General features: G+C 44.3%; 2 protein-coding genes across 2 annotated transcripts in view; one reads left to right on the top strand and one right to left on the bottom strand.

Moving 5' to 3' along the window:
* Nucleotides 1-4603, bottom strand: part of gpr137bb (G protein-coupled receptor 137Bb) — a 12958-nt gene extending 8355 nt beyond the window's left edge. The window contains exon 1 of the mRNA XM_030724552.1: nucleotides 4021-4603. Within this exon, the coding sequence (XP_030580412.1) occupies nucleotides 4021-4431 (411 nt within the window). The 5' untranslated portion in view covers nucleotides 4432-4603. The remainder of the gene's footprint in view (nucleotides 1-4020) is intronic.
* A 2344-nt stretch (nucleotides 4604-6947) lies between these two features.
* Nucleotides 6948-25355, top strand: part of LOC115776797 (nidogen-1-like) — a 61243-nt gene continuing 42835 nt past the window's right edge. The window contains exon 1 of the mRNA XM_030724572.1: nucleotides 6948-7235. Coding sequence (XP_030580432.1) covers nucleotides 7029-7235 — 207 coding nt within the window. The 5' untranslated portion in view covers nucleotides 6948-7028. The remainder of the gene's footprint in view (nucleotides 7236-25355) is intronic.

The raw sequence follows: 25355 nt of genomic DNA, 5'->3' as shown, positions 1-25355 counted from the left end.
AGGAAATAAGACAGTAGAATAACCTGCGTTGTCTCTCTCTGGGATTCCTTTAGAATTCACCATCTGCTGTAGATGAATGGGTGAGGAAAAGAGGCCGTTGCTGCACTGATCACTTCACAAACTCACAGATGTCATGATATGTTGTGTATATGCCACCTCTTCTCAGCCCAAAACAAAGACCCACACGTTGATTGAATGCAACAAGCAGAGAAACCATACACTGTATATAAAAGATGGACATAACCACTGTGATGTTGCTCACTGGTTTCTGGACTTTGCAATTTGAACAAACTGGACCTAAATTCACACAAAAAAACATCAAATGTGAGAAAAAAGTTTGATTTTGACTGTGAAAACCACAAACATGTTTAACAAACTATTTTTATAACTTAAAATACAAATATAAGTTGTTAATTCGGGCAGCACGGCGGTGCAGTGGTTAGCACTGCTGCCTCACAGTTAGAATAACATTTGGAAGGCCTGGGTTCAATTCCACCTTTGCCCAGGCCTCTCCCTCTCTCAGACATGACAGAGATAGCTGAAGCTGTGTAAAGATTTGAAGAAAATAAGAACAACCCCAGGTTTCTTTTCAGCACTGTAGCCAGGCTGACAAAGAGTCAGAGCTCTGTAGAGCCGAGTATTCCTTTCACTTTAACTAGTAGTGACTTCATGGATTTCTTTACAAATAAAATTTTAGACATTAGAGAAAAAATTATTCATAACCATCTCAAAGATTTATCTTCATTTTCGGCTGCTTTCAGCACTGCTGGTATTTGTTTAGACTCTTTCGCTCCAGTTGGTCTTTCGGAGTTAACATCAATAGTTACTTCCTCCAAACCAGCAACATGTTTGTTAGATCCCATTCCTACTAGACTGTTCAAAGAAGTCTTTCCAATTATTGATGCTTCTATCTTAAAAATGATCAATCTGTCTTTATTAGTTGGCTATGTACCACAGACCTTCAAGGTGGCTATAATTAAACCTCTACTTAAAAAGCCATCACTTGACCCAGCTGTCTTAGCTAATTATAGGCCAATCTCCAACCTTCCTTTTCTCTCAAAGATTCTTGAAAGAGTAGTTGTAAAACAGCTAACTGATCATCTGCAGAGGAACGGTTTATTTGAAGAGTTTCAGTCAGGTTTCAGAATTCATCACAGTACAGAAACAGCATTAGTGAAGGTTACAAATGATCTTCTTAGAGCCTCTGACAGTGGACTCATCTCTGTTCTTGTCCTGTTGAACCTCAGTGCAGCTTTTGATACTGTTGACCATAACATTTTATTACAGAGATTAGAGCATACTATAGGTATTAAAGGTACTGCACTGCAGTGGTTTGAATCATATTTATCTCATAGACTCCAATTTGTTCATGTAAATGGGGAGTCTTCTTCACACACTAAGGTTAATTATGGAGTTCCACAGGGTTCTGTGCTAGGACCAATTTTATTTACATTATACATGCTTCCCTTAGGCAGTATTATTAGAAAGCACTGCATCAATTTTCATTGTTATGCAGATGATACTCAGCTTTACCTATCAATGAAGCCAGATGACACACATCAATTAGTTAAACTGCAGGAATGTCTTAAAGATATTAAGGCCTGGATGACCTCTAATTTCCTGCTTCTAAATTCAGATAAAACTGAAATTCTTGTTCTCGGCCCCACAAATCTTAGAAACATGGTGTCTAACCACATACTTACTCTGGATGGCATTACTTTGGCCTCCAGTAACACTGTGAGAAATCTTGGAGTCATTTTTGACCAGGATATGTCCTTCAATGCACATATTAAACAAATATGTAGGACCGCTTTTTTGCATTTGCGCAATATTTCTAAAATTAGAAACATCCTTTCTCAGAATGATGCTGAAAAGCTAATTCATGCACTTATTACTTCTAGGCTGGACTATTGTAATTCATTATTATCAGGCTGTCCTAAAAGCTTTCTGAAAAGCCTTCAGCTGATCCAAAATGCTGCAGCTAGAGTACTGACAGGGACTAGAAAGAGAGAGCAGATTTCTCCCATATTGGCTTCTCTTCATTGGCTCCCTGTTAAATCTAGAATAGAATTTAAAATTCTTCTCCTCACATACAAGGTCTTGAATAATCAGGCACCATCTTATCTCAAAGACCTCATAGTACCATATCACCCCAATAGAGCACTTGGCTCTCAGACTGCTGGCTTACTTGTGGTTCCTAGGATACTTAAGAGTAGAATGGGAGGCAGAGCCTTCAGCTTTCAGGCCCCTCTTCTGTGGAACCAGCTTCCAGCTTGGATTCAGGAGACAGACACCCTCTCTATTTTTAAGATTAGGCTTAAAACTTTCCTTTTTGATCAAGCTTATAGTTAGGGCTGGATCAGGTGATCCTGAACCATCCCTTAGTTATGCTGCTATAGGCCTAGGCTGCTGGGGGGGTTCACACAATAGACTGTTTCTTTTTATTCACCTTATGTACTTTGTTTATACTCCACTCTGCATTTAATCATTAATTGTTACTAATCTCTGGCTCTCTTCCACAGCATGTCTTTCTCTCCCCTCAGCCCAACCGGTCACAGCAGATGACCCCCCCTCCCTGAGCCTGGTTCTGCTGGAGGTTTCTTCCTGTTAAAAGGGAGTTTTTCCTTCCCACTGTCGCCAAGTGCTGCTCATAGGGGGTCGTTTTTGACTGTTGGGTTTTCTCTGTATTATTGTAGGGTCTTTACCCACAATACAAAGCGCCTTGAGGCGACTGTTTGTTGTGATTTGGCGCTATATAAATAAAATTGAATTGAACTGAATTGAATTGACATGCGCTTACTGGGGTTAGGTTAGTTGGTTACTCTAATTGTCCATAGGTGTGAATGAGAGTGTGAGTGTGAAAGGTTGTTTGTCTCTCTGTGTTGGCCCTGCGACAGGCTGGCGACCTGTTCAGGGTGTACCCTGCCTCTCGCCCTATGACAGCTGGGATAGGCTCCAGCCCCCCCGCGACCCTGAACAGGATGAGCGGAAGCGAATGGATGGATGGAAGTTGTTAATGTACAAATTTAGCAACGATAAAGTTATACACAACTTTTTACATTAAAATGCAGAAAAGGTGTTATTACAGAAGACTCAGGCGTCACAATAAGATGCCACATAAATTTTTTGTGCCACTCAAAAACAGCTCCTGTCCCCCACAGACAGAGGGTGCCATCACCGGCCTGACACATCCAGCATCTGCCTCGTCCATGACTACACAACACACTAAACACACTACACTACACCCTAACCATACACTCCAAACAATGTAAAATCTCTCAAATTTCAAAGCTCACTATCAGTATTGCTGTCTGTGTTGCCGTGTCATAGGTGTATTTATTTATTGCTTGCAAGCACTTCCTGCCAGCAAAGGTCCTGTTTTTACTGTTTCTTCCTGCACCAAACACGCATCACAGGTGAGAACAATAAACAGGAGAAAGCTTAAATTATTTATCATCATTCTGGATATGCTTGTTCTATCAACACAATTTAAAAAATGGACTGTAGTTTGAAGTTGGGCATTTTAACATTAAAGTCTATGGGGACTGACTCACTTTTAGAGCCAGTCTCAGGTGGTGGGCTCTAGGAGCTGCAATTTTTGGCTCTTCTGCACTGGTTTAATTTTTGAACCCCAGAAGTTTCTGCTTCATCTCAATTCATGTTAAAGTGGTAAAAATGCTTTTTTTTTTTTTTACATTAGAAATATTGATTGCAAAATGTAATGGCTATAAATAATGAAACTACTGTTATTTAGATTGGTTTTCTCTATGCCACTGTATGCCACTGGGACAAACTCTCCCAGAAAAATGAAGGTGGGGACCCGTGTTATTTAATTATCATTAATGCCACAGATGACAGCACATCAATAAGAAATTAAACTGTGCATAAGATTTGTTGCAGATTAATCCAATTCTGCCTGTGTGGTCTAAGGCCTGCCAGAGTCTGAACCCTACCAGCTGTTCCCAGAGTCACCAGGCTCTGCTCCACCTGCAACAGCAGCAGAATCTGTGTCCTTCTCACCTGTGCACAGTAGAGGTTCATGAGACTGAGTGTGAAGAACTGTAGGCAGACAGGGAAGCAGTACAGCAGCCAGAAGGCAAAGGGTCCAAGTGCATTGGCAGTCACACAGTCTCTGAAGTAGAAGGAGAAGAGAAGGGCGCGCAGGGCGGCCCACAGCAGACATAGGAAAAGGAAGGCCGTCTGGTAGCTGAAGCGCTTGTGCCGGTACCGCAGCACCAGCCAGAGCTGGGCATACACGAAGGCAAAGAGCAGTGAGTAGAAGATGGTGTAGGCAATGGTCAGACCCAACTTCACATAGGGTGGAATGGCTGGTGTGATGGTTGGAGGAGGAGGGAGGTGGGAGGTGTTACCGGCATTCTGCTGCTGCTGCTGCTCTTGCACCGGGTTCCCCTCCATCACCTCCCCATTCATCCCCTCAGTGCTCCAATAGCAGAGGAAGCGAGGGAGGGATGCACTAGGCGTTAAAGATGGGGCAGCAGGATTCCTTCTCAGGCTGAAAAAGAAGAAGAAACTGGTCTCAGCTAGTTAGATGAATCCTTCATATTCATCCATCAGTTCTCCTACAGAAACACCGTGTCTCACAGTGAGGGGAGGGAGAATGAGAAGAGACACCTCCCCTCTTTTTGCCGGTGCCTGGTAGTGAGCTATTGGTGGTTGTTGGTCACATGATGCCACTGCACACTAGGTGATTGGCTTAACAGGAGGAGGGATGCTGCAGAGAGGAAAGTGGAAAGATGGATCTGGAAGGAGAGAGGGGTAAGCTGGGATCCGTGGCCCCCACCACACACACACACACACACACACACACACACACACACACACACACACACACACAAAGCTACTGTGTCATTGCAGCGTCATACAGACATTTGGATTGATACTGGTTTAAACCATCACACAGGTACTGATGGACAGATTCTAGGATTCTGCAGGGACACTGTTCCACACTTTATACAAACAAATGAATGACATAATGAATGAATGGAGAAAGAATAAATCAACATAAGTAAAAGTGACTGACAGAATGATTGGCCTCATTAACACTGGGAACCACATGATACATCTGGAATTATCAAAATCTAAACACACCATGTATGACCTACTGATTAAAACACTATTAAATTAAAGATTTGAAGGTAAACATTAAAAATCCCATGAGCATTCTGTGCTACACCTCTGTATGGTGTCAGATGTGGTACAAATAAGTAAATAAGATAATTAATGATTTATATGAAGAACACTGACTGCAGTGTATACTTGTGTTATTCACACTGATACAAATCTTCTGCACAATAATCATGCATTCATGTTAATTTTACAACAGAAGGGAAACAGAATGTGGCTAATGTACTATAACACTTTAACATACATTCACATTCAGCTGAAACCCTTACATAACTAAACCTGAATGAAACTGAGGCCCGTTAACGAGTCAGAGATCCACAATGATTTCACCACAAAGTCAGCATCAAAATCCCCATTTACACCACTGATCATGACATCATGAATCCAAGGATTCATTCAGCAGAACACATTCAATCATTTCCTTTGTCTCAGGCTGCTGTGTCGTTTTAATGAACGGCAGGTATCGAGCTTGCTATCAGTCTAACCCTGATGTAGACCTCCTCCTACTCCTCCTTATCGTCATCATCTCTGCACAGTTTCTTGTGTGCTGTTACATAACAGGCAGGTTGTTGGATAATAGGGGCTGCTGTGAAGTTGGTCTCACCTCACCACACTGACGACAAAAACAGATCCTCATACACCTCTATTTTTATGCACTGCTGAGAGATGACAGACTTGAACCAGTAGTATAAATACTCTGTTACTAACATACAACACTTCAAACTCTTTGTTGCTTTTATTATATAACAACAATCACAGTGTTTGTCTGTCAGCAGCATTTTGCACTGTTGGCTAGTCAGTGCACTTTGTTATGTAGCTGCATGTCTTTAGCAAGTTGCATTTCAGACAGAATACCAGAACTGGCAGGTCCACCACTGGCACCCTGTGCTGTTCACAGATAGGAGCAGGTTCACCCTCAGCACAGTTATGCTGCCTGTAACATTGTTCAGTTTGGTAGTGGGTCAGTGATGGTCTGGGGAGTCAGAGACTACAGGCTAGGCAACGGTACCCTGTGTCACTATCTGCAGGAGGTGCAGACAAACACACTCTTTCTCTCTCTTTAAAGCACTGTTGCACAGCCCATTTAGGTTCATGATTTTATGGATATTGTGGTCTAACTGGAGACAGTCTCATACTCATATTATGTTATTAACATGGTAATTTTCACAGAGGCAGTTTTAGTTGCGGTTCTGTGCTCTTCTGTGGATCATGCTACATACCTTGCCCAAGCCCAGATGAACTGCGCCCACCTCTTCAAGCAGGCCAGGGAACTGGTTGATTATGTCATGACTTTGGGGGTCAAACATGCTCAGGTATGATACGGTTACCTCCTTTCTGTTTTTCACCAAGCAGAGAGGAGGTGAAGACGAGGAGGGCAAAGGGACATTGATCTGTACTTCCAGTGTGTGCTCGGTAGGTGGCAGTGTGTCCTGCTGTACAATATCCTGCGTCAACAATTAAGTTGCATTTTATCTTCTATTACCATGTCAGAATAATTTTTTAGGAAGAGAATTTTTATAGGGTGCAAGGGGGCTATTTACACGTCAACATATAAATTAGACTAACAATTGTCAAAATAAAAACACCACACGTAAGAAAGAAAGGTTAAAAGGTAAAAAGTCATGGTGCTTGTGTTTGTTTAAAAATGTTAAAATACAGTCAGGTTTTAGAGAAAATCATCTATTTTAAATACTTTTAATGTCATTTCATTTCTCTTTATTCTGAGGGAGGATTCTCCGGAAGTTGTGTGGCTGGTCCTCCCATCGCACTTCCATCCATTCATCCCGCTGGTGTCTGCGCCGCTTCCCTCAGCTCCTCCCCGGCGTTCTTCACTGGGGAGCACCTCTGGTCTGAGTTTGTCTGTGGAGCACCAGGGTAAGAAGATGAAGCCCGGGTTCTGGAGCTACCTGTGTGTTGGCTGGTGCTTGCTAGGTGTGAGTGCTCTGACTCGGGCGCTGAAGCTGGGGGAGCTGTTTGAGTTTGGAGAAGAAGCCGGGGACCTGCAGCTGCCGCCCGGCTCTGACTCCACCGCGGAGCTGCCTTTAAGCGGCTCGCTGCTCTTCTTCGAGGAAAAATATGACAAAGTTTATGTGAGTGTAACATCCAGACGATGATGATGATGATGATGTGTCTAATGTGAAGGAAGGCCGATTTTAGTGCGAAGTTTGTTGATTAATAGGGAAAAATAGAAAAACAACATAAAACGAGTGAAACTCAAAAGTTATGGGATTATTGTTTTTTCTAAAGCTTTAAAACCCACTGATTTCAGCGCGTTCATCAGTGTCAGTACAAAGGGACATCAGACTCGTAGAGACAGTCAGTGAGTTAAAGGAAATTCAAAGCAGACGGATCATTTTTGAATTATTAGAATTTCTAAGAGAGAAAACTGTTCGAGCTAACATGACTGATCCAAATGAATTCACTGGGCCGTTTTGTCTTGAGGCTCCCTGCAGGCATGCTGCTGATATTCATCTTTCTCAGGTCATTTGGGTAGAGCTGCAAACATGGGCTGCTTGCATATGTTCTCCATTTCACTCTCCTGTAATATCACTTTGACTGTTGATCCTGTGCTGGTGATTGAGCTTTATTTGCCTTTTAACTCTTTTGTGATCAGATTTGGTTCAGTGCACCACAATAAGAGTCTTGCTGTTTTTAGTGATGGCACCTTTAAGAGCCCACACTTCCAACTCTTTCATGCCTTCTGTCACAGCATCTCCTGTAACTTTTATACGTTTTGCCGTCAGTGCTGACTGATAATTAAGTTTGCTGTAGCTCAATTCAACACTAATGTCTTAAATTCCTTCATCTCCATTCATGATCTGGAACCTGAACATCTTCCTTTCATTTTTTGCTTGACTTTCCACATCTTTCTGACTTCCTTCAGATACTTTCTATGTTTCTTGGCATTACGTGCATCAAGTGCTTTCATGTCAGTGATCACACTGACACTTAAACTACTTTGAGGGCTGAAATGACTAAAAAAACTCTTGCTGCTGTTTCAGCATTTCCACTTGAGTCGACTCAGTTAATTTGACCAACATTCATCTGCTCTAGGAGATTTTAGCTCAGTTTTTCAATCACCCTTAGATGATTTTAACTTCTTTCCATAATCACATTTCACCCACATCTCTATTGTGATCTTTCAAATGTTTCAACCACAGGCTGCACAGATCTAGTTGATAAGTAAATTCCTTTGTCAGAACAGTCTCTGAACATTTTCTTTGTTTCCCACCTGATAAGTTTTTTTTATTGGCCCTTACTCACCTTCACACATTTCTATACCTACCTATGATCTATTAGATCTGTATCAGTCCTTCCGGTTCCTGACTTTAATTGTTTGATTTGTTGTGATTGTATGAAATACTTCAGATTTGATCTCAGCAGTGGGTGAAGGTTTGTGGCTGGTTCGGATTAGTTTGAGCTGACAGAGGTTTTGGATTCTTTGTAAATATGTGAACAGAGGGTGGAATGTGAGTCAATTAAAAGCCAACACAGTTAAGCCTTTCATCTCTCCCACACATACACACATACACACACACACACACACACACACACACACACACACACACACACACACACACACACACACACACACACACACACACACACACACACACACACACACAGAGAGTGGATGCATTCCTCAGATCATGTGACAGATAAACCAGATTGGAGCATCTACACTGAATCAAACTCAGATGAAATAATTCAATTCATGTTTCCGATTTTGGAGTAAATTTGTTATTTTGTATTCTCAGAAATTAGTACTTAGTAATTAGCATATTTTCAACAAGCTTTTTTTTTTTTTTTTTTTTTTGTTGCCTCATTTCTTTAGATTTTGCTAGTAAAATGGGAGATGATGCAGTGGTTTACTGAAACATGCAAACATATGGAAATACGGTATATAAGGCAAAAACAGTTTGTACAATTGTAACAAGCTTGAAAGTCAATAATTGGTACAAGGACCTTTATTCTTCAGCACAGCCTGAACTCTCTGAGGCAGTTTTCTTGTAGTTTCTTTAAGCAGTCTTCAGGAACAGTTCTCCAGGCTTCTTGAATGACATTCAAAGCTCTTCTTGGGATGTTGGCTGCCTTTTGCTCCATTGTCTTTGCAGTAAATATTGAGGTCCAGGCTCAAGGCAAGCCAGTCCATGACTGATGGTTTTCCACTGTGTGTTTTTCCATCCAGGTACGTTTTTACTGCATTGGTAAAATTGTTTGGGGTCGTTGTTGTGATGAGATGAAACCACCATGCAGTACCAATCAGGTACAATCCCTGGCTGCTAGGGGTGTGCAATTAATCAAAATTTGATTTCAATTTTGATGGTGGCTCCAAGCGATCACAAAAATAATGTAAGGCAATTTAAAATTAATTCTTTGCTAAGTTGGGACCTCTGCCTCAAGCAAGACTCTGCCATCAGCAGGTCTTCCATGGCACTCCACTTCCTGCCAGTGTGGACCTCAATTCCTGCTGCTGCTATCTTTGGGTCCCTGAAATCCTGATACTGCATGGCCTGTCTTGTTCATAAAACCATAAAATCTTCTGTAAGGCCTCTGAAGGGGAGCTGTGGGGCATTAGACATGCCACTGCTGCTCAGGCTTCTAGGCAAGCCAAGCCATCTTCACCAGAAGCTGCTCATATTCTTCTCCAGGGCCTACATGTATGACACTGGCATCTCATAAAGAAGCAGGGGCCACAATACCCTGGACAAGATGGCATGCTGGTACACCAACATATTGAACTGACATAGTAGCCCTGATTTGTCAGCCTCGGTTAGCCAGGTGTCCAGGTTGAAGACTGTGAGAACTCTTGGAGTCATTTTTGACTAGGATATGTCCTTCAATGCACATATTAAATGTAGGAGTGCTTTCTTGCATTTTCAATTCAATTCAATTTTATTTATATAGCGCCAAATCACAACAAACAGTCGCCTCAAGGCGCTTTGTATTGTGGGTAAAGACCCTACAATAATACAGAGAAACCCAACAGTCAAAATGACCCCCTATGAGCAGCACTTGGCGACAGTGGGAAGGAAAAACTCCCTTTAACAGGAAGAAACCTCCAGCAGAACCAGGCTCAGGGAGGGGGGGTCATCTGCTGTGACCGGTTGGACTGAGGGGAGAGAAAAGACATGCTGTGGAAGAGAGCCAGAGATTAATATCAATTAATGATTAAATGCAAAGTGGAGTATAAACAAAGTAAATAAGGTGAATGAAAAGAAACAGTGCATTCTGTGAACCCCCCAGCAGACTAGGCCTATAGCAGCATAACTAAGGGATGGTTCAGGGTCACCTGATCCAGCCCTAACTATAAGCTTGATCAAAAAGGAAAGTTTTAAGCCTAATCTTAAAAATAGAGAGGGTGTCTGTCTCCTGAATCCAAGCTGGAAGCTGGTTCCACAGAAGAGGCGCCTGAAAGCTGAAGGCTCTGCCTCCCATTCTACTCTTAAGTATCCTAGGAACCACAAGTAAGCCAGTAGTCTGAGAGCAAAGTGCTCTGTTGGGGTGATATGGTACTATGAGGTCTTTGAGATAAGATGGGGCCTGATTATTCAAGACCTTGTATGTGAGGAGAAGGATTTTAAATTCTATTCTAGATTTAACAGGGAGCCAATGAAGAGAAGCCAATATGGGAGAAATCTGCTCTCTCTTTCTAGTCCCTGTCAGTACTCTAGCTGCAGCATTTTGGATCAGCTGAAGGCTTTTCAAGGAGCTTTTAGGACAGCCTGATAATAACGAATTACAATAGTCCAGCCTAGAAGTAATAAATGCATGAATTAGCTTTTCAGCATCACTCTGAGAAAGGATGTTTCTAATTTTAGAAGGTGCAATCTTATCTTCGGGAGACAGACACCCTCTCTATTTTTAAGATTAGTCTTAAAACTTTCATTTATGATCATGCTTATAGTTAGGGCTGGATCAGGTGGCCCTGAACTATCCCTTAGTTATGCTGCTGGGGGGTTCCCATGATGCACTGAGTGTTTCTTTTCATTCACCTCTTTTCACCCTGTTTTTACTTCACTCTGCATTTAATCATTAGTCGTTATTAATCTCTGTCTCTCTTCCACAGTGTCCTGTCTCTCTCTCCCCTCAGCCCCAACTGGTTTTCTCTGTAATTATTCTAGGGTCTTTACCTACAATACAAAGCTCCTTGAGGTGACTGTTTGTTCTGATTTGGCGCTATACAAATAAAATTGAATTGAATTGAATTTGCTGGTCTTCTGGATGGCAACTCTGCCTCTTAGGCTATGGTCAGAGAATTTCCGCAGATTTTTGACTGGCTGCTCCTACAATGTGGGAGTACACGTTCCGGAGATGGAGAATTGGAACTTCAGTTGGGAAACGGGCATGCACACAAAACCCCCTGACTCAGGGAAGATAGTGTGCACAGGTACACCTAGATATTGCATCTCAAAGTCAGGGACCAAAACACCTGAAACCTCTGCAGAGTCTTTGGGAAGAGGTGACATATAACTCAAAATGAAGGACTGTGATGCCGCAGTATCCCTCAAACTAGCGATAGGAATGCTTCAAAGATACAAACCCCTCCACGAGCAATGGAGCAAAAACCTCACAAGTCAGGCTCACAAGACAGGGGACCCATACGTTGGTTGCTGATTTAACAAATGCAACAGTTTTTGCCAATCTTCTTTTATTTAAACAAAAACATAATATTGTAGTTGAGACACATATACTTAATGTAATTAAAATGACAAATCATAATAAATGGTTTACAGAAAGGGGAATTTTATTAGTGAAATTTGATGAGTGATTCTGTATGACACATACAGCTGACAGATCATTATTTGCCTCTACTTTTTTCAAATCTGCGCAGGATTTGCACAAGCTGCAGACCCTGTCTTCACCCTGATGCATCACGTTGAGTGTTTTCCCCCTCTCCCTTCATTATTTGTTTTCCATCCCCCTATTAAAACAAAAGGCCTCAGACCACACAGATCTCCCCCATCTCTACAGGAAGTTGACAGGACACCGAGAGACATCCTGGCTAGTTTTTGAAGTTTGAAGCTGCTATTGGTGATATAATCCAAACTTGGGACAAAATTAAACTTTTTTCTTGATTCTTTACATCAGAAATTCAGCTTAACAAATGTTAATCTACAAACCCGCCATCATTCTGTTGCCTGTCTTAGAAGTGTAGAGCATCGGGGACGGCATTTATTTAAAAGTTCCAAAGCAACTACAGTAACATCACTACAAGATTACAAGTATTAGTTGCTTCCTTTGTGTTTTTTTTTTTGCATTTTTGGCCACAGCGGCTTTTATGGAAAGTGGAGAGACACAGGAAATGGGGGAAGGATGCAGGGGAAGACACGCGGGCAAGTTGGCGATGGGCCGGGAATCAAACCCGCACCACCCGCACCGCAATGCGGCATATGTACGTGGTCGCCGGCTTCACCACTAACCCACCCAGGTGCCCGCTTCCTTTGTTTATGATATGGACAGTCCTCAGTATCTTGTTTTTGTCCAACATGCTTGTGTGTATATTATAGTTGATATTTCAGCCTTCAGGGAAGTCAAGGCTGTTGGTTTGAAGTTTAATGGCTGCATAGTTGGAAATGTATGTGTGATGTTCCACATCCACAGCTCCACAGTTTAGACAAACATGCTTGTTCTTTTTGAGGAACTTGCTGTAAAGTTAAGTGGGTAAATTAATGCTCGTTTTGAATAATATTAATTTGTACTTACAGAGATTTTCAGAGTGAAAGCATGAAACTGAAACCTGCCAGTGATTATCTCAAATCCTCTGTTGCTGGATTTTCCCGCAGTGTGAAGTTCTAATTGGTCGCTGTAAGTCTGCAGTTGGACCCCCACTGTCCTTTTCAAGCATCTCCATCTATCATCACCACTCCCACCCCCTAGCCCGTCAAAACGAGTGATATCCTGTTGCTCTGTGCTTTCCAGTATTTATGACTCCTTCAGTGACATTCTTCAAGCTTGTTTTTGTTTTTTCACATTCAAAGTGCTGCCTGGGTTGAAAACCACAAAATGCACTCTCTTGGCTCAGCTCCAGTTATTGCTGCTGTGGAGATTTTCCAGATATAAGTTTGATTTTTGACAGTAAGTGGGGAAGGGGGGGGGGGGGGGGGGGGGGGGGGGGGGGGGTCCTGACAGAGCTGGAACATCTGGAACATGTAAGCATGAGACATTTGTCCTCCAAAACCAGATGTCAGCTCTTAGTGTTTCCTCACTCTGCCGTTCTCACACTGATAATGATGATCTCAGGGGTCAGACATGTATGATGTCAGCAACACCCTGGCAAATTTGCCCGGAGGACTGCTATAGCTCCTTGAACAATACATGTATTATTACATGTTAAGCAAGGCCATTAACAGCTCAAAGTATCACAAGTATGCTCCACACAGTGTTGTCCAAGACAACACAAACCCTAAGTTGGATCCTGTGTTTTGATTCTACATCTAACTCATATTTTCAAAATCAGTTTTTGTTTTTGTTTTTCAACTCTGCTGGACAATAACTAGTTTTTGATCCAGTATACATTTTGTATTAGATGGCGAGACCCAAGTGGTTGCCAGTCTAATCCCTGGCTCCTTTTTTCTTTGTGTAAGCAAATGATTTGAGATGCAAATTGTAAATCTAGTATTTTATTAGATTCATTTGGAGAGCAATTTTCATTCAAGATTTTCCATAGTTGGCCTGAGTATATTTAAAAAATAGTCAAGTTGCTGTTCTTGGAAATACTGTGTAGCAGATGCCTTGGAATTTGTGGCAAGATCTGAAAACTGCTGTTCAAAAACACTCCATCTAATCTGACTGAGCTTGAGCTGTTTTGCAAAAAAGAATGGGCAAAAATTTCAGTCATTAGATGTGCAAAGCTGGTGGAGACATACCCTAAAAGACTTGCAGCTGTAATTGCAGCAAAAGCTGGTTCCACAAAGTATCTACTCAGGGGGGCTGAATACTTTTGCACACCACATTTTTCAGTTTTTTATTTGTAAAAATGTATAACGAATCATGAAATGAATCATGTATAATTTTCTCTCCACTTCACAATTGTATACCACTTTGTGTTTGTCTTTCATATTAAATTCCAGTGAAATATATTTATGTTTGTGGTTGTTGTGGAAAAGGCTGCCTAAAAGGAACTGTCATGCTGGCCCTTTAAGGGGGGGGGCGGAGCTTAGACCACCAGTGTGCAGCATGCAGACAAGGAATGGCAGAGAGGGGAGAGGAGCTGAACCAGAGTTTACAGTCTGAAGTTGGTGGAATTATTTGTTGTTTAGAGTTTGCTAGCCACCCCAGTTTGAGTTGTGTGCGTGAAAATACAAGTAAGTGATGTTAACAGTAAATGACCTAGTTTATTTATCAAAATATACATGTTTCACCCTTAATTGATATCATGCTCTGTTCGCATGCACATTTAGTAAGTGCTATCTACGTGAGTTCCGTGTGTTGTACCTTTGTAAACCTAGTGTATTGAGAAACATTAATGTTGCAGTCATGAAGAGTGTCATTGTGATAGTATTTCAGTTATTTTGGCATTATTTAGACACTGTTGTCACATTATTTGTTATCTGTTTTAGAACCACACACATCCAGTTCCTGTACCGTAAAGAATAAGCAGTAAATTCACGTTACTGAACCCACGGGAGTGCGACTCTACTCTTTTCTGGAGTTCTAACCGGACTCACCACAGTGATCCAACCCCTCCAACCAGCCCAAGATAAAACCTATTTTACAGTGGTCCTTCGAGCCGGATAAGCGGATTGCTGTTTAAGGATGCAAAACCCAGAGTCAACAGCAATGGACACTCCACCCAGACGGCGAATGTCAGTGCCTTCCTACCTGTCAGATTATGACCTAAGTGGACCGGGAGCTCAGAGTAAATTCCGGACAGCAGCTACAGCTACAGGGGGAGTTTTAGGGGAGCATAGGGCATCAGCGCGTCCACCCACCAGATCTCCATCACCACCGATTAGCCAGAGCTTTGACCCGATGAACTTGAGGGATGGTGAGGAGCAAGAACAGGAGCTTAGCCAATCTATGGAGCAAGCCAGCGGGGAGCAGCAGACCGACCAAGTTCCAGGGGTTAGGGCTGCTCTCGAAGAGATGCGCCAAGAAAACGCTGAGCTCCGTAAACAGTTCCAGAGCCTGATGGTTGCTTTACAGTCACCACCAGCAGCCTACCAGCCTCTATTTCCACCTCTTCCACCTCAAAGTGTATACAGTGGCGGTTACAGTGGCGGGTATGGACACTACCAACTCCCAACTGGTACGCCAATGTACCAGCAGCAACAATATCCAACGCTCCGCTCCCAAGGAAGCCTGCCACAAGATTCCTCTCAATTCAGAGTTTCCCAACCGTCCAGAGATCTGCACTATAACCCGTATTATGCAACCACACCACAGCAGACTGCACTTCCTCATGCAAGCAGAGATTCTTCATTTCTCCAAGCACCCTGCTTTAATGGGCCACAGAGAGAGACCACATACCGGGGACCAAAGCCCACCATCCCCTCCTTTACAGCGCCAGACCCCAGAGAGTTTGCCCGCATGAAGATTGCCTTAGAGAATCTATTACCGGCAGATGCCACTGAAAGATACAAGTATCAGATCCTCACAGATCATCTCAAATGCGAAGAAGCTTCACTTGTAGCAGACTCCTATTGCAACTCAAGGCAACCTTATACAGATACAATGACAGCTCTCACCAAGATGTTTGGGCAGCCCCACAAGCTTGCCGTGCAACGGATCACAGAGTTAATGGACGGTCCAAATCTACGCAGCGGTGACACCAAGAGCTTTCGTCTGTTTGCCCTCAATGTGCGGTCATTGGTAGGCATGTTAGACCAACTGGGACAAAGAGGCCATGTAGAGTTAGTCTGCGGCTCTCATGTCTCAAGGCTCTTAAGTAAACTCCCCTATGACCTCAAAACCAGCTTTAAGAGGTTCATCCACCCCCTGAGAGTGGCCATCCCCACTCTCATAGACTTTGCGGATTGGCTAGAATACGAGCTAGAAGTTCAGGAAGACAGCATGAAGCCCCCCAAGAGAGAGGAGACATTTAACAAGAAGTCTGATACCAAGCGCACTCCTAAGCCCCCAAGTAAGACTGCTACTATCCTCCTGGGCACGGAGAAGGTTTTAGGATCCAGCAGTGCAGCATCACCATCTGCATCTGAGCATCCTCCCAACACATCTAAGAGAGCAGAGAAGGTAATGGCCTACTGTCCCTATTGTGATAATGACAAGCACTTTCTGAACAACTGTTCCAACTTTAAGAACCTGAGCAAGGAACAGAAGGTGACATGGATTAAAGCCAATAATAAGTGTTGGCGTTGTGGACGTAATCACCAAGCTGCAAAGTGTACACTTAAAGCTCCCTGCAAGATCTGTGGCAGAAGACATCTGTTAGTGCTGCACGAGGTGAATGAAAGGGTAGAGGAGGAACAAGCATCAGCTCCACCTTCAACAGAAAGCTGCCTCATTAACACTGCCAACAAAGTCATGTACGTCAATCGTCCAGTCTACAACTGCAAGGTGCTCCTGAAGATCAGTAAAGTACGCCTGAGGAATGGTGACAAGTCACTCGAGACGTATGCTGTCCTAGACGATGGTTCGGAACGAACAATACTGCTCCAGTCAGCTGCCAAACAGTTGGGCCTTACAGGAAGTAAAGAGGTATTAGCTCTCCGTACTGTCAGACAAGAAGTGGAGCAGCTCCACGGGGCAGCCGTGTCTTTCACGATTTCTCCAACAGCCAATCCTGACAAGATGTACACCATCCAGAATGCCTTTACAGCCGAGCAACTGAGTTTAGCAGAGCATTCCCATCCAGTTGTCTCACTCCAGCAGAAGTATAAACATCTCGCAGGATTGCCCCTCCCTCCTCTAAACAGAGTCCGTCCCATGTTACTGATTGGTGCCGACTATACGCACCTCATTACACCCATAGAGCCAGTCAGACTAGGACCACCTGGTGGGCCAGCAGCTGTGAAAACGCTTCTTGGATGGACGCTACAGGGACCAGCTCAGGCTATTGAGTCCATCACTAATGTAAGTCACTGTCTCTTCACATCTGCACCATCACCCACAGAGCTGTTCTCATGTGTGGAGAAGTTATGGCAGATGGATGTTCTCCCTTACCGCAGCGAGAAGTTGGCCACTAGGTCACGGCAAGACCAAGACGCCATCAGGCTCCTGCAAGAACAGACCATGAGAGTCAATGTCAGTGGCATTGAACGTTATGCCACACCCCTTCTTCGAATCAAGAACATGCCCCTCTTGAAAACCACTCCAGAAGCAGTGTTGCCTCTCCTGAGAGGCACAGAGAAGCGCCTAGCCAAATCACCCCAACAAGCGGTTGCCTATCAGAAGGAGATTGAGAAGCTTGTAGAAGCTGGCTATGTAGTGAAACTGGTGGAGCACCAATGGAAGACCAGCACCGAAGCTTGGTACATACCCCACCATATGGTTCAACATAATGGGAAGAACCGAATAGTGTACAACTGCTCATTCCAATACCAAGGCTACAACCTGAACCAACTCCTTCTACCAGGTCCCACCCTCGGCCCTGCCTTGCTGGCGGTGCTGCTGCGCTTCAGGGAGCATGCCGTAGCCTTCAGCAGTGACATCCGTGGCATGTTCCACCAAGTGAGGCTCCTACCTGCAGACCGCCCCCTGTTGCGGTTTGTATGGCGGGACATGAGACGAGACAAACCCCCTGATGTCTACGAGTGGCAGGTACTTCCCTTTGGAACTACCTGCAGCCCTTGTTGTGCAACGTTCGCGTTGCAGAAGCACATCATGGACCACAGCAAACCAGGAGAAGATGTGCATGTTGCCATTAACAAGTCCTTCTATGTGGACAACTGCTTACAGAGTCTCACATGTCCAGCAGCCGCCAGGGCACTTGTTGACAAACTGCGCCACCTTCTGGCTGATGGAGGATTTGAGCTCAGGCAGTGGGCAAGTAACAACCCAGATGTCATCCACCATCTCCCTCCAGACCTCAGGTCATCCAGCTGCGAGTTGTGGCTCAGTCAAGGTCAGTCCGACATCCAAGAGCCAGCCCTCGGACTACACTGGAATTGTAAGTCTGACACCCTCACCTACAAACACAGACACATTGATTGCTCAGTGGCAACCATGAGGAACATCTACAGAGTTTTAGCCAGCCAGTATGACCCTCTTGGCTACATAGTGCCTTATACCACCCGAGCCAAGGTTATTGTGCGCCACCTGTGGGAGAAAAAGAGGGATTGGGATGACCCGCAGCTCCCTGAAGAGCTGCTGCAGAAGTGGCATGCATGGGAAGCAGAGTTGGCGCAGCTGCACAAGATAACACTGCCTAGGTGCTACACCAGTCCCAGCCTGGACCAACCCAACTGTAAGAGAGATATCCATGTATTCTGTGATGCCTCCGAACAGGCATATGGATCAGTGGCCTATCTGAGGACAGAGAGTCCAGAGGGAGAAGTTGAAGTCGCCTTCCTTGCAGCCCGGTCTCGTGTTGCCCCAAAGAAGCAACAATCTGTTCCTCGGTTAGAGTTGTGTGCTGCTCTAACAGGTGCTCAGCTCTACAAGGTCATCAGCACCGAGTTGACCCTTTCCATACGCAGCTGTATCTTATGGTCTGACTCAGCCACAGTCCTAACCTGGTTAGGTTCAGATTCCTGTAGATACAAGGTCTTCGTGGGCACTCGTGTGGCGGAAATACAAGAGCTAACGGAAGCTGCTACATGGAGATATGTGCCATCACGAGATAACCCAGCAGATGACATCACTCGCGGCCTCACTATCCAAGACATCACCAAAGGCAGTAGATGGACGGATGGACCTGAATTCCTGAAACTGGCTCCAAGTGACTGGCCTGATCTACCACCCCCACTCCAGAGTGATCCTGATGGTGAGCTGAAACGACAGGTTGTTTGTCTAACTGTGTCCAGCTCTAGTGTTCCGGATCCACACCAATACCAGACTTGGGACAGCTTCTTAGAGGCCACTGCACATCAGCTTCACAGGGCGGCTGACCACAACCACCCTCTTACTGCTGATTCCTACGCTGCTGCTGAGCTAGAAGCTCTACAACACGCCCAAAGAGAGTCATTCCCAGAGGAAATCACCCAGTTAAAGGCAGGCAAACCCATTGCCAAATCCAGTCGCCTTCTTCTACTTGCACCGGAGTTTGATGAGAGAACAGGGCTCATCAGAGTAGGAGGCCGTTTACGCCGCAATCCCGACCTGGCTGTAGATGAAGTCCACCCCATTGTTCTGGACCCCCGACACGCACTGACCCAACTCATTATACAGGATCATGATGGGAAGCTCCAGCATCCCGGGCCAGAAAGGGTGTTTGCTGAGATCAGGAGAAGATACTGGGTGTTACGTGGCCGTGAAGCAGTACGCCGCCATCAAAGATCCTGTGTTGAGTGCAAGAGGTGAAAAGGTCACCCCAATCCACCCAGGATGGCAGACCTCCCTCCAGCCAGACTGCGCCTGTTCAAGCCGGCATTCTATTCCACAGGTGTGGATTGCTTTGGGCCATATACCATCAGAATCCGACGCAGTAACGAGAAAAGGTGGGGGATATTGTTTAAATGCTTAACCACCAGGGCAGTCCACCTTGACTTGATCCCCAGTATGGACACAGACGCATTTTTAATGGCTCTGAGACGCTTTATAGCCAGGCGTGGCAAACCCAAAGAGATTCTCTGTGACCAGGGGACAAACTTCCGAGGAGGAGAACGTGAGCTGCAGGAGGCATTTCAACAACTTCACCCTAACCTCAAAGAGCAACTAGCTTGCCAACAAATCAAGTTTGCCTTCAATCCTCCTGGATCCCCACACTTCGGAGGTTGCTGGGAGCGGGAAATCCGCTCGCTAAAGACTGCTCTTCAAGTCATCATTGGAGCCCAAACCATCACTGAGGAGGTGTTTCGCACAGTTCTGATTGAAATTGAGGGGATACTCAATTCAAAACCCCTGGGCTACACTTCATCTGAGGTAGCAGATCCTGACCCTGTTACCCCCAACTATCTCCTCATGGGGCGGCGGGATGCCTCGTTGCCGCAAGTCATCTATGATGGCCCAGATATTCTTGGGCGGCGAAGATGGAGACACAGCCAAATTCTAGCTGACCATTTCTGGTGAACTTTCCTGAGGCATTACCTGCCAGGACTCCAAGCCCGCCAGAAGTGGCAGACAGAATCAGCCAATCTACAAATAGGAGATGTTGTCATGATAGTGGACAACCAGCTCCCGCGGGCCCTTTGGCCTGTGGGGAAAGTCTCCCAAGTTTTTTCTGGATCAGATACCCGGATCAGATCAGCTGAAGTGACTGTAAAGGGAAGAACCTACGTGCGACCCGTGGCACGACTTGTCAGCCTACCCACCTTGCCAAAGGCTGATTGATCGCCCTCCCCTTTACTCAGCCTTTTCTTGGTTGTTCGTATTCACAGGCGAATACGGGGGCGGCTGTGGAAAAGGCTGCCTAAAAGGAACTGTCATGCTGGCCCTTTAAGGGGGGGGGCGGAGCTTAGACCACCAGTGTGCAGCATGCAGACAAGGAATGGCAGAGAGGGGAGAGGAGCTGAACCAGAGTTTACAGTCTGAAGTTGGTGGAATTATTTGTTGTTTAGAGTTTGCTAGCCACCCCAGTTTGAGTTGTGTGCGTGAAAATACAAGTAAGTGATGTTAACAGTAAATGACCTAGTTTATTTATCAAAATATACATGTTTCACCCTTAATTGATATCATGCTCTGTTCGCATGCACATTTAGTAAGTGCTATCTACGTGAGTTCCGTGTGTTGTACCTTTGTAAACCTAGTGTATTGAGAAACATTAATGTTGCAGTCATGAAGAGTGTCATTGTGATAGTATTTCAGTTATTTTGGCATTATTTAGACACTGTTGTCACATTATTTGTTATCTGTTTTAGAACCACACACATCCAGTTCCTGTACCGTAAAGAATAAGCAGTAAATTCACGTTACTGAACCCACGGGAGTGCGACTCTACTCTTTTCTGGAGTTCTAACCGGACTCACCACAGTGATCCAACCCCTCCAACCAGCCCAAGATAAAACCTATTTTACAGTTGTAATGTGACAAAATATGGAAAAGTTCAAGGGGTATGAATACTTTTGCAAGCCACTGTAGTTCTCCACACTCTGGATTCTGCTCGGATCAGCTACGGTTCTCCCACATCTCTGCACAGCCGGCGACCTGTCCACACATTCCATTGCACACTCTCCCGCTCTGACCAGCTCTGACCCAGCTCAACATCCCACCTGCGACCTGCTCAGCCCTGCATCTTTTATCTAACTACAGTCCCCTATATGTGGGTGGCTGTAGCTCAGGAGGTAGAGCAGATCACCTACTGATCGGAAGATCAGCGGTTCGATTCCTGACTACTCCAGGCTGCATGCCAATGTATCCTTGGGCAAGATACTGTACTTAACCCCCAGTTGCTCTCCAATGCAACCGTTGGAGTGGGAATGTGTGTGAATGGTAGATAATTGAAGCACTTAGCTCGGTTAATCATGGAAGATCTTGTGTGCATGGGTAAATGCAAACATGCTGTATAAGTGCTTTGAGTGCTCAGACTGAGAAGAAAAGCGCTATATAAGAAGTAGTCCCCTGGGGTGTGGGTGCCCGTGGGTCCCGGGGTGCGTGGCTGGATGTCTTGGTGTGGTTTTTGACCTGCTCCCTTGGCGGCTGTGGCCTGGGGGCGGCTGTGTGTGGGGGGGCTCTGCCGGGTGTCGGGCTGCGCTTGGGACCTCGGGGGCCGCGTGCTCGGCTCGTACTGGGGGTGCCGGGCTGCGGGGGGTGGGCTGCTCGTCGCCTCTGGCTCTCTGGACTCTTGCCCTTTGATTGTGGGGGCTCCATCTGTGGTCTCCCTCCTTCCTCCTCTGGGGTGTGCACGCAGTTGCCATCAGGATGTGTGGCCTCAGATCTTCTGAGCTCCTGGGCTGTGGATGGCCTGGGTCCCCTGAGTCCTTCCCTATTCACCTCTGGATTGCGGGGGGCATGGTTACAGTTGATTGCCCTCATTATTGAGTACATTGCATGACAGAGGCGCATACACACACATTGCTGCAAACAATGAAATTGTGTGTATGTGTGTATATGTATGTGCATGTGTGAGTGTGTGTGTGTGTATATCTACTTTTCTTCGATTTTTTTTTTCCTTTCTTCCTTGTTGCCTGTCAGACTTGGCATAAATAACTAAATAAAGATAAATAAATAAAAATACAAACATTAACAAGAATAGCCTATAGAAAACTTATAGAGCTGTTCTTGTAAAAGCAAATATGTTTGGTACATCAGTACATTCAGATCATCATTCCAATTGTGAAAAATGCCAGACATGACTAGTCCATTTATCATTTATATGGCTCATGTGATAGTAGCCTTAATATCACAATGTGTGTAATGTGTAAAAATATGCTAGGCAACCCAGTATTCCACAGTTATTTTACATGAATTTCTATGGGGTCAACATTACATCCTCTGCGTCCTCTGAATTAACTACATTCCCAATGAGTTAAGGAGGAGGAAGTGCTGGAGCCATGGTGTGATGGTAAGATGGCAGTGGCTCACAGCTCTCCACAATCAGTGCTTTTCTTACTGTGTGGATGTGTGTGGATGTGTGTGTTCCTGCTTGGAACCCCTACCCTATGTTGGCCAAAGTGGACCTACAGTTGTCAGGATCTTCTGAGATTGGGATTACACTGCAAAAGCATTTGTACATCTGACTCCAACTGCTCTCATATCATTCCAGAGGTCTTTGTGTGTGATTTTTTTTTTAAATTTATTTCCTCGTCAGGTTGGGTGTATAGACCGAGTGCTGAAATCAGCTGGCAAAGAATTTGTCCACAGCTGTAATCAGCTCTATTTTATGCACTATTAAGGTGTGATTTAACCCCGTTATATTGTAAGGGGGCAATTTTTTTTTTTGATGCTGATGGATGTTAAGATTCCTGATCAGGCTTCAGTAAGACACAGTAAGATGCACATGTAGTAGCCTAGTATATAATAATGTGGTTGTGGGTGTTTGTGGGACAAGAAAGACTTAACCCTGATATGACTGGTGGTTGTACTCAGACAAGATGGCAGTACCCACGCACTAAAAACTGTAACTTAAAACACTTATTAAAAAAAAAAAAAAATCCAGCTTCACAAACAGTGTTAAATCTGTGACAGGTTTTAGAGTAGGACACCATGCTATAGATTAGGCCACTTTAACTAGTTAATTAAATGCTGAGAAATTAAGTATTTTCATTAGTCTTTAAATGTGTCTGTCGAGAACATTGATTGCCACCTCAGCCTCTCATCAGGCTCTGTCTTTTTAAGTTTTGGGAATGTGTTTAGCTGTTAACTTGTTCAGACAAAGGATGATATGATGTGTGAGTGATGAAGCTTGAGCATCTTTAGCTCTGCAAATGCCTTATCAGATACCTGCTGGGAGTTCCTGCCATTCATGTGTTTCTCTGGACGAAGTGTGTGTAGGGGAGGAGGAGAGTGATGGGGGAGGATGGTGGCAGCCAAATGCTCGCCTAAAGACATGACTGTCCTGAGACACTCAAGGCTTTACAGAGGCACTCAAGCAGGCTGGATTTCCTCTTTGTCTCATGTTTCCTCATCTCTTCTTGTCTCATCTCAGAGTTACACATGTCTTTCAACTTTTGCTGCTGGCTGCTTGTAGAAATGTTGTGCCTGCTCAGGTTGTGTGTTTTGTCTCTGTGGTTCTTTGATGTTTAGTAGAGTTCAAAGTCAAGATTTTCTTTGCTCATAATCGCACACTTAGGTTCAACTAGATGTTGTCAAAGTCTAGTGATATAGCTAGATCCCAGGGGTGACTAAGCAATAGAGAAATGGATAGTTTTCATTTGTACTGTTTCAATGTAGAGATCTTCTGAGCCCAACATGTTTCAATGAATGATTATTCAGTTAAAATAAATCAAAGTCTGGTGCTGGCTTTACTGAGCTGCAGGGTTTTGTCCATTAGGGGACTGTTGGCATAAAAATGTTGTTGCTCTCTTGTTCATGCATTGGAAGTGCAGCTCCTCTCTTGCCTATACATTCTAATCAGTTGCAGGACTACAGTGAAACTTTCACATCACTCTTATATGTGTTTTACTCTACCTTTGTGCAGCACTCCGCTTCATTGTAGGTCATTATAGGTTTACTGTTGTTTCTTTTTTCACCAGGTTGGAGTGGAGCTATCATGGCAGCACCGCTAGTCGCCATCTTCCTGTAGTTTTTGCTGTGCAATGTGTAGTTTTTTTTTTCTGTGCTTGTTTTTCTTCTTCAGCATATGGACATATGTATGGATAGACTGAAACACTTCAGTTCTGGAAAAAACCTTGGAACATAAGCTGTCTGTGATAACAATGGTACTAAAAAATACAAAAAAAAACAAGTACACAGCAGTACTGACATAAAAAAACAGTTTGGAGCAGGCTGAAAACTGAGACTGAGCCTCACATGGATTATTGCATTTATGCTGAGCTTATTTCTGAAGGCTACGGCTGAAATAATGGAGGTTCTGACCATCATTTCCCCTGAGAGCTTCACTGTGGCTCAAGTGGGAAAAACTTTGGACGTCAATGTTGATATGAAAAAAGACTACCAGACTACAAGGAAAGGGTGGAGGACAAGGAGTACTCGTCCACCTGAGATGAGAAACTCACTGCAATGAAAAAAATAAAAGATAAGATCAAATCAGATAAGGAATATCAGAATATGTTTAAATTAAAAGGTTAAGGCATTCGCCTTTCCATTCAGCATTAGTATTTAATACATACAGATACTAAACAAGTATGGTCAGCTGTTTCTAGCTGATACTTCTCAACCTCATGCTCTACAGTAGCTCAGGGTCCTTCCCCGCCAGAGAGGTGACATTCCATTTTCAAATTAACAGATTCCTCACCTGGGGATCGGACCACCAGTACCTCTACCCCAACCACTGCCCAATCCACAAAGCACCAAATCCCTACAGCCCCTCCTGTGAGTGGTGGGCCCATATAGTGCTTTCAGGCTGTGCCCAGCTGGGCCCCTCCACCGTGTAAAGTGGCGATTAGCAGAGGGAAGCATAGGTCCACTTTAAGTATATTAGTGCAAGTATGCGGTCAGTTGTGAAACTTAAACCTATGTTTTTGTACATACTTGAACTTACTAAAAGTTTTAGCAGCATGGTGAAACTTATTACCTAAAACTGAACTGAA

The sequence above is a fragment of the Archocentrus centrarchus genome, unplaced genomic scaffold (assembly GCF_007364275.1).
Source record: "Archocentrus centrarchus isolate MPI-CPG fArcCen1 unplaced genomic scaffold, fArcCen1 scaffold_37_ctg1, whole genome shotgun sequence".
Classification (NCBI taxonomy): domain Eukaryota; kingdom Metazoa; phylum Chordata; class Actinopteri; order Cichliformes; family Cichlidae; genus Archocentrus; species Archocentrus centrarchus.
This window is presented reverse-complemented; position numbering and strand designations above follow the sequence as displayed.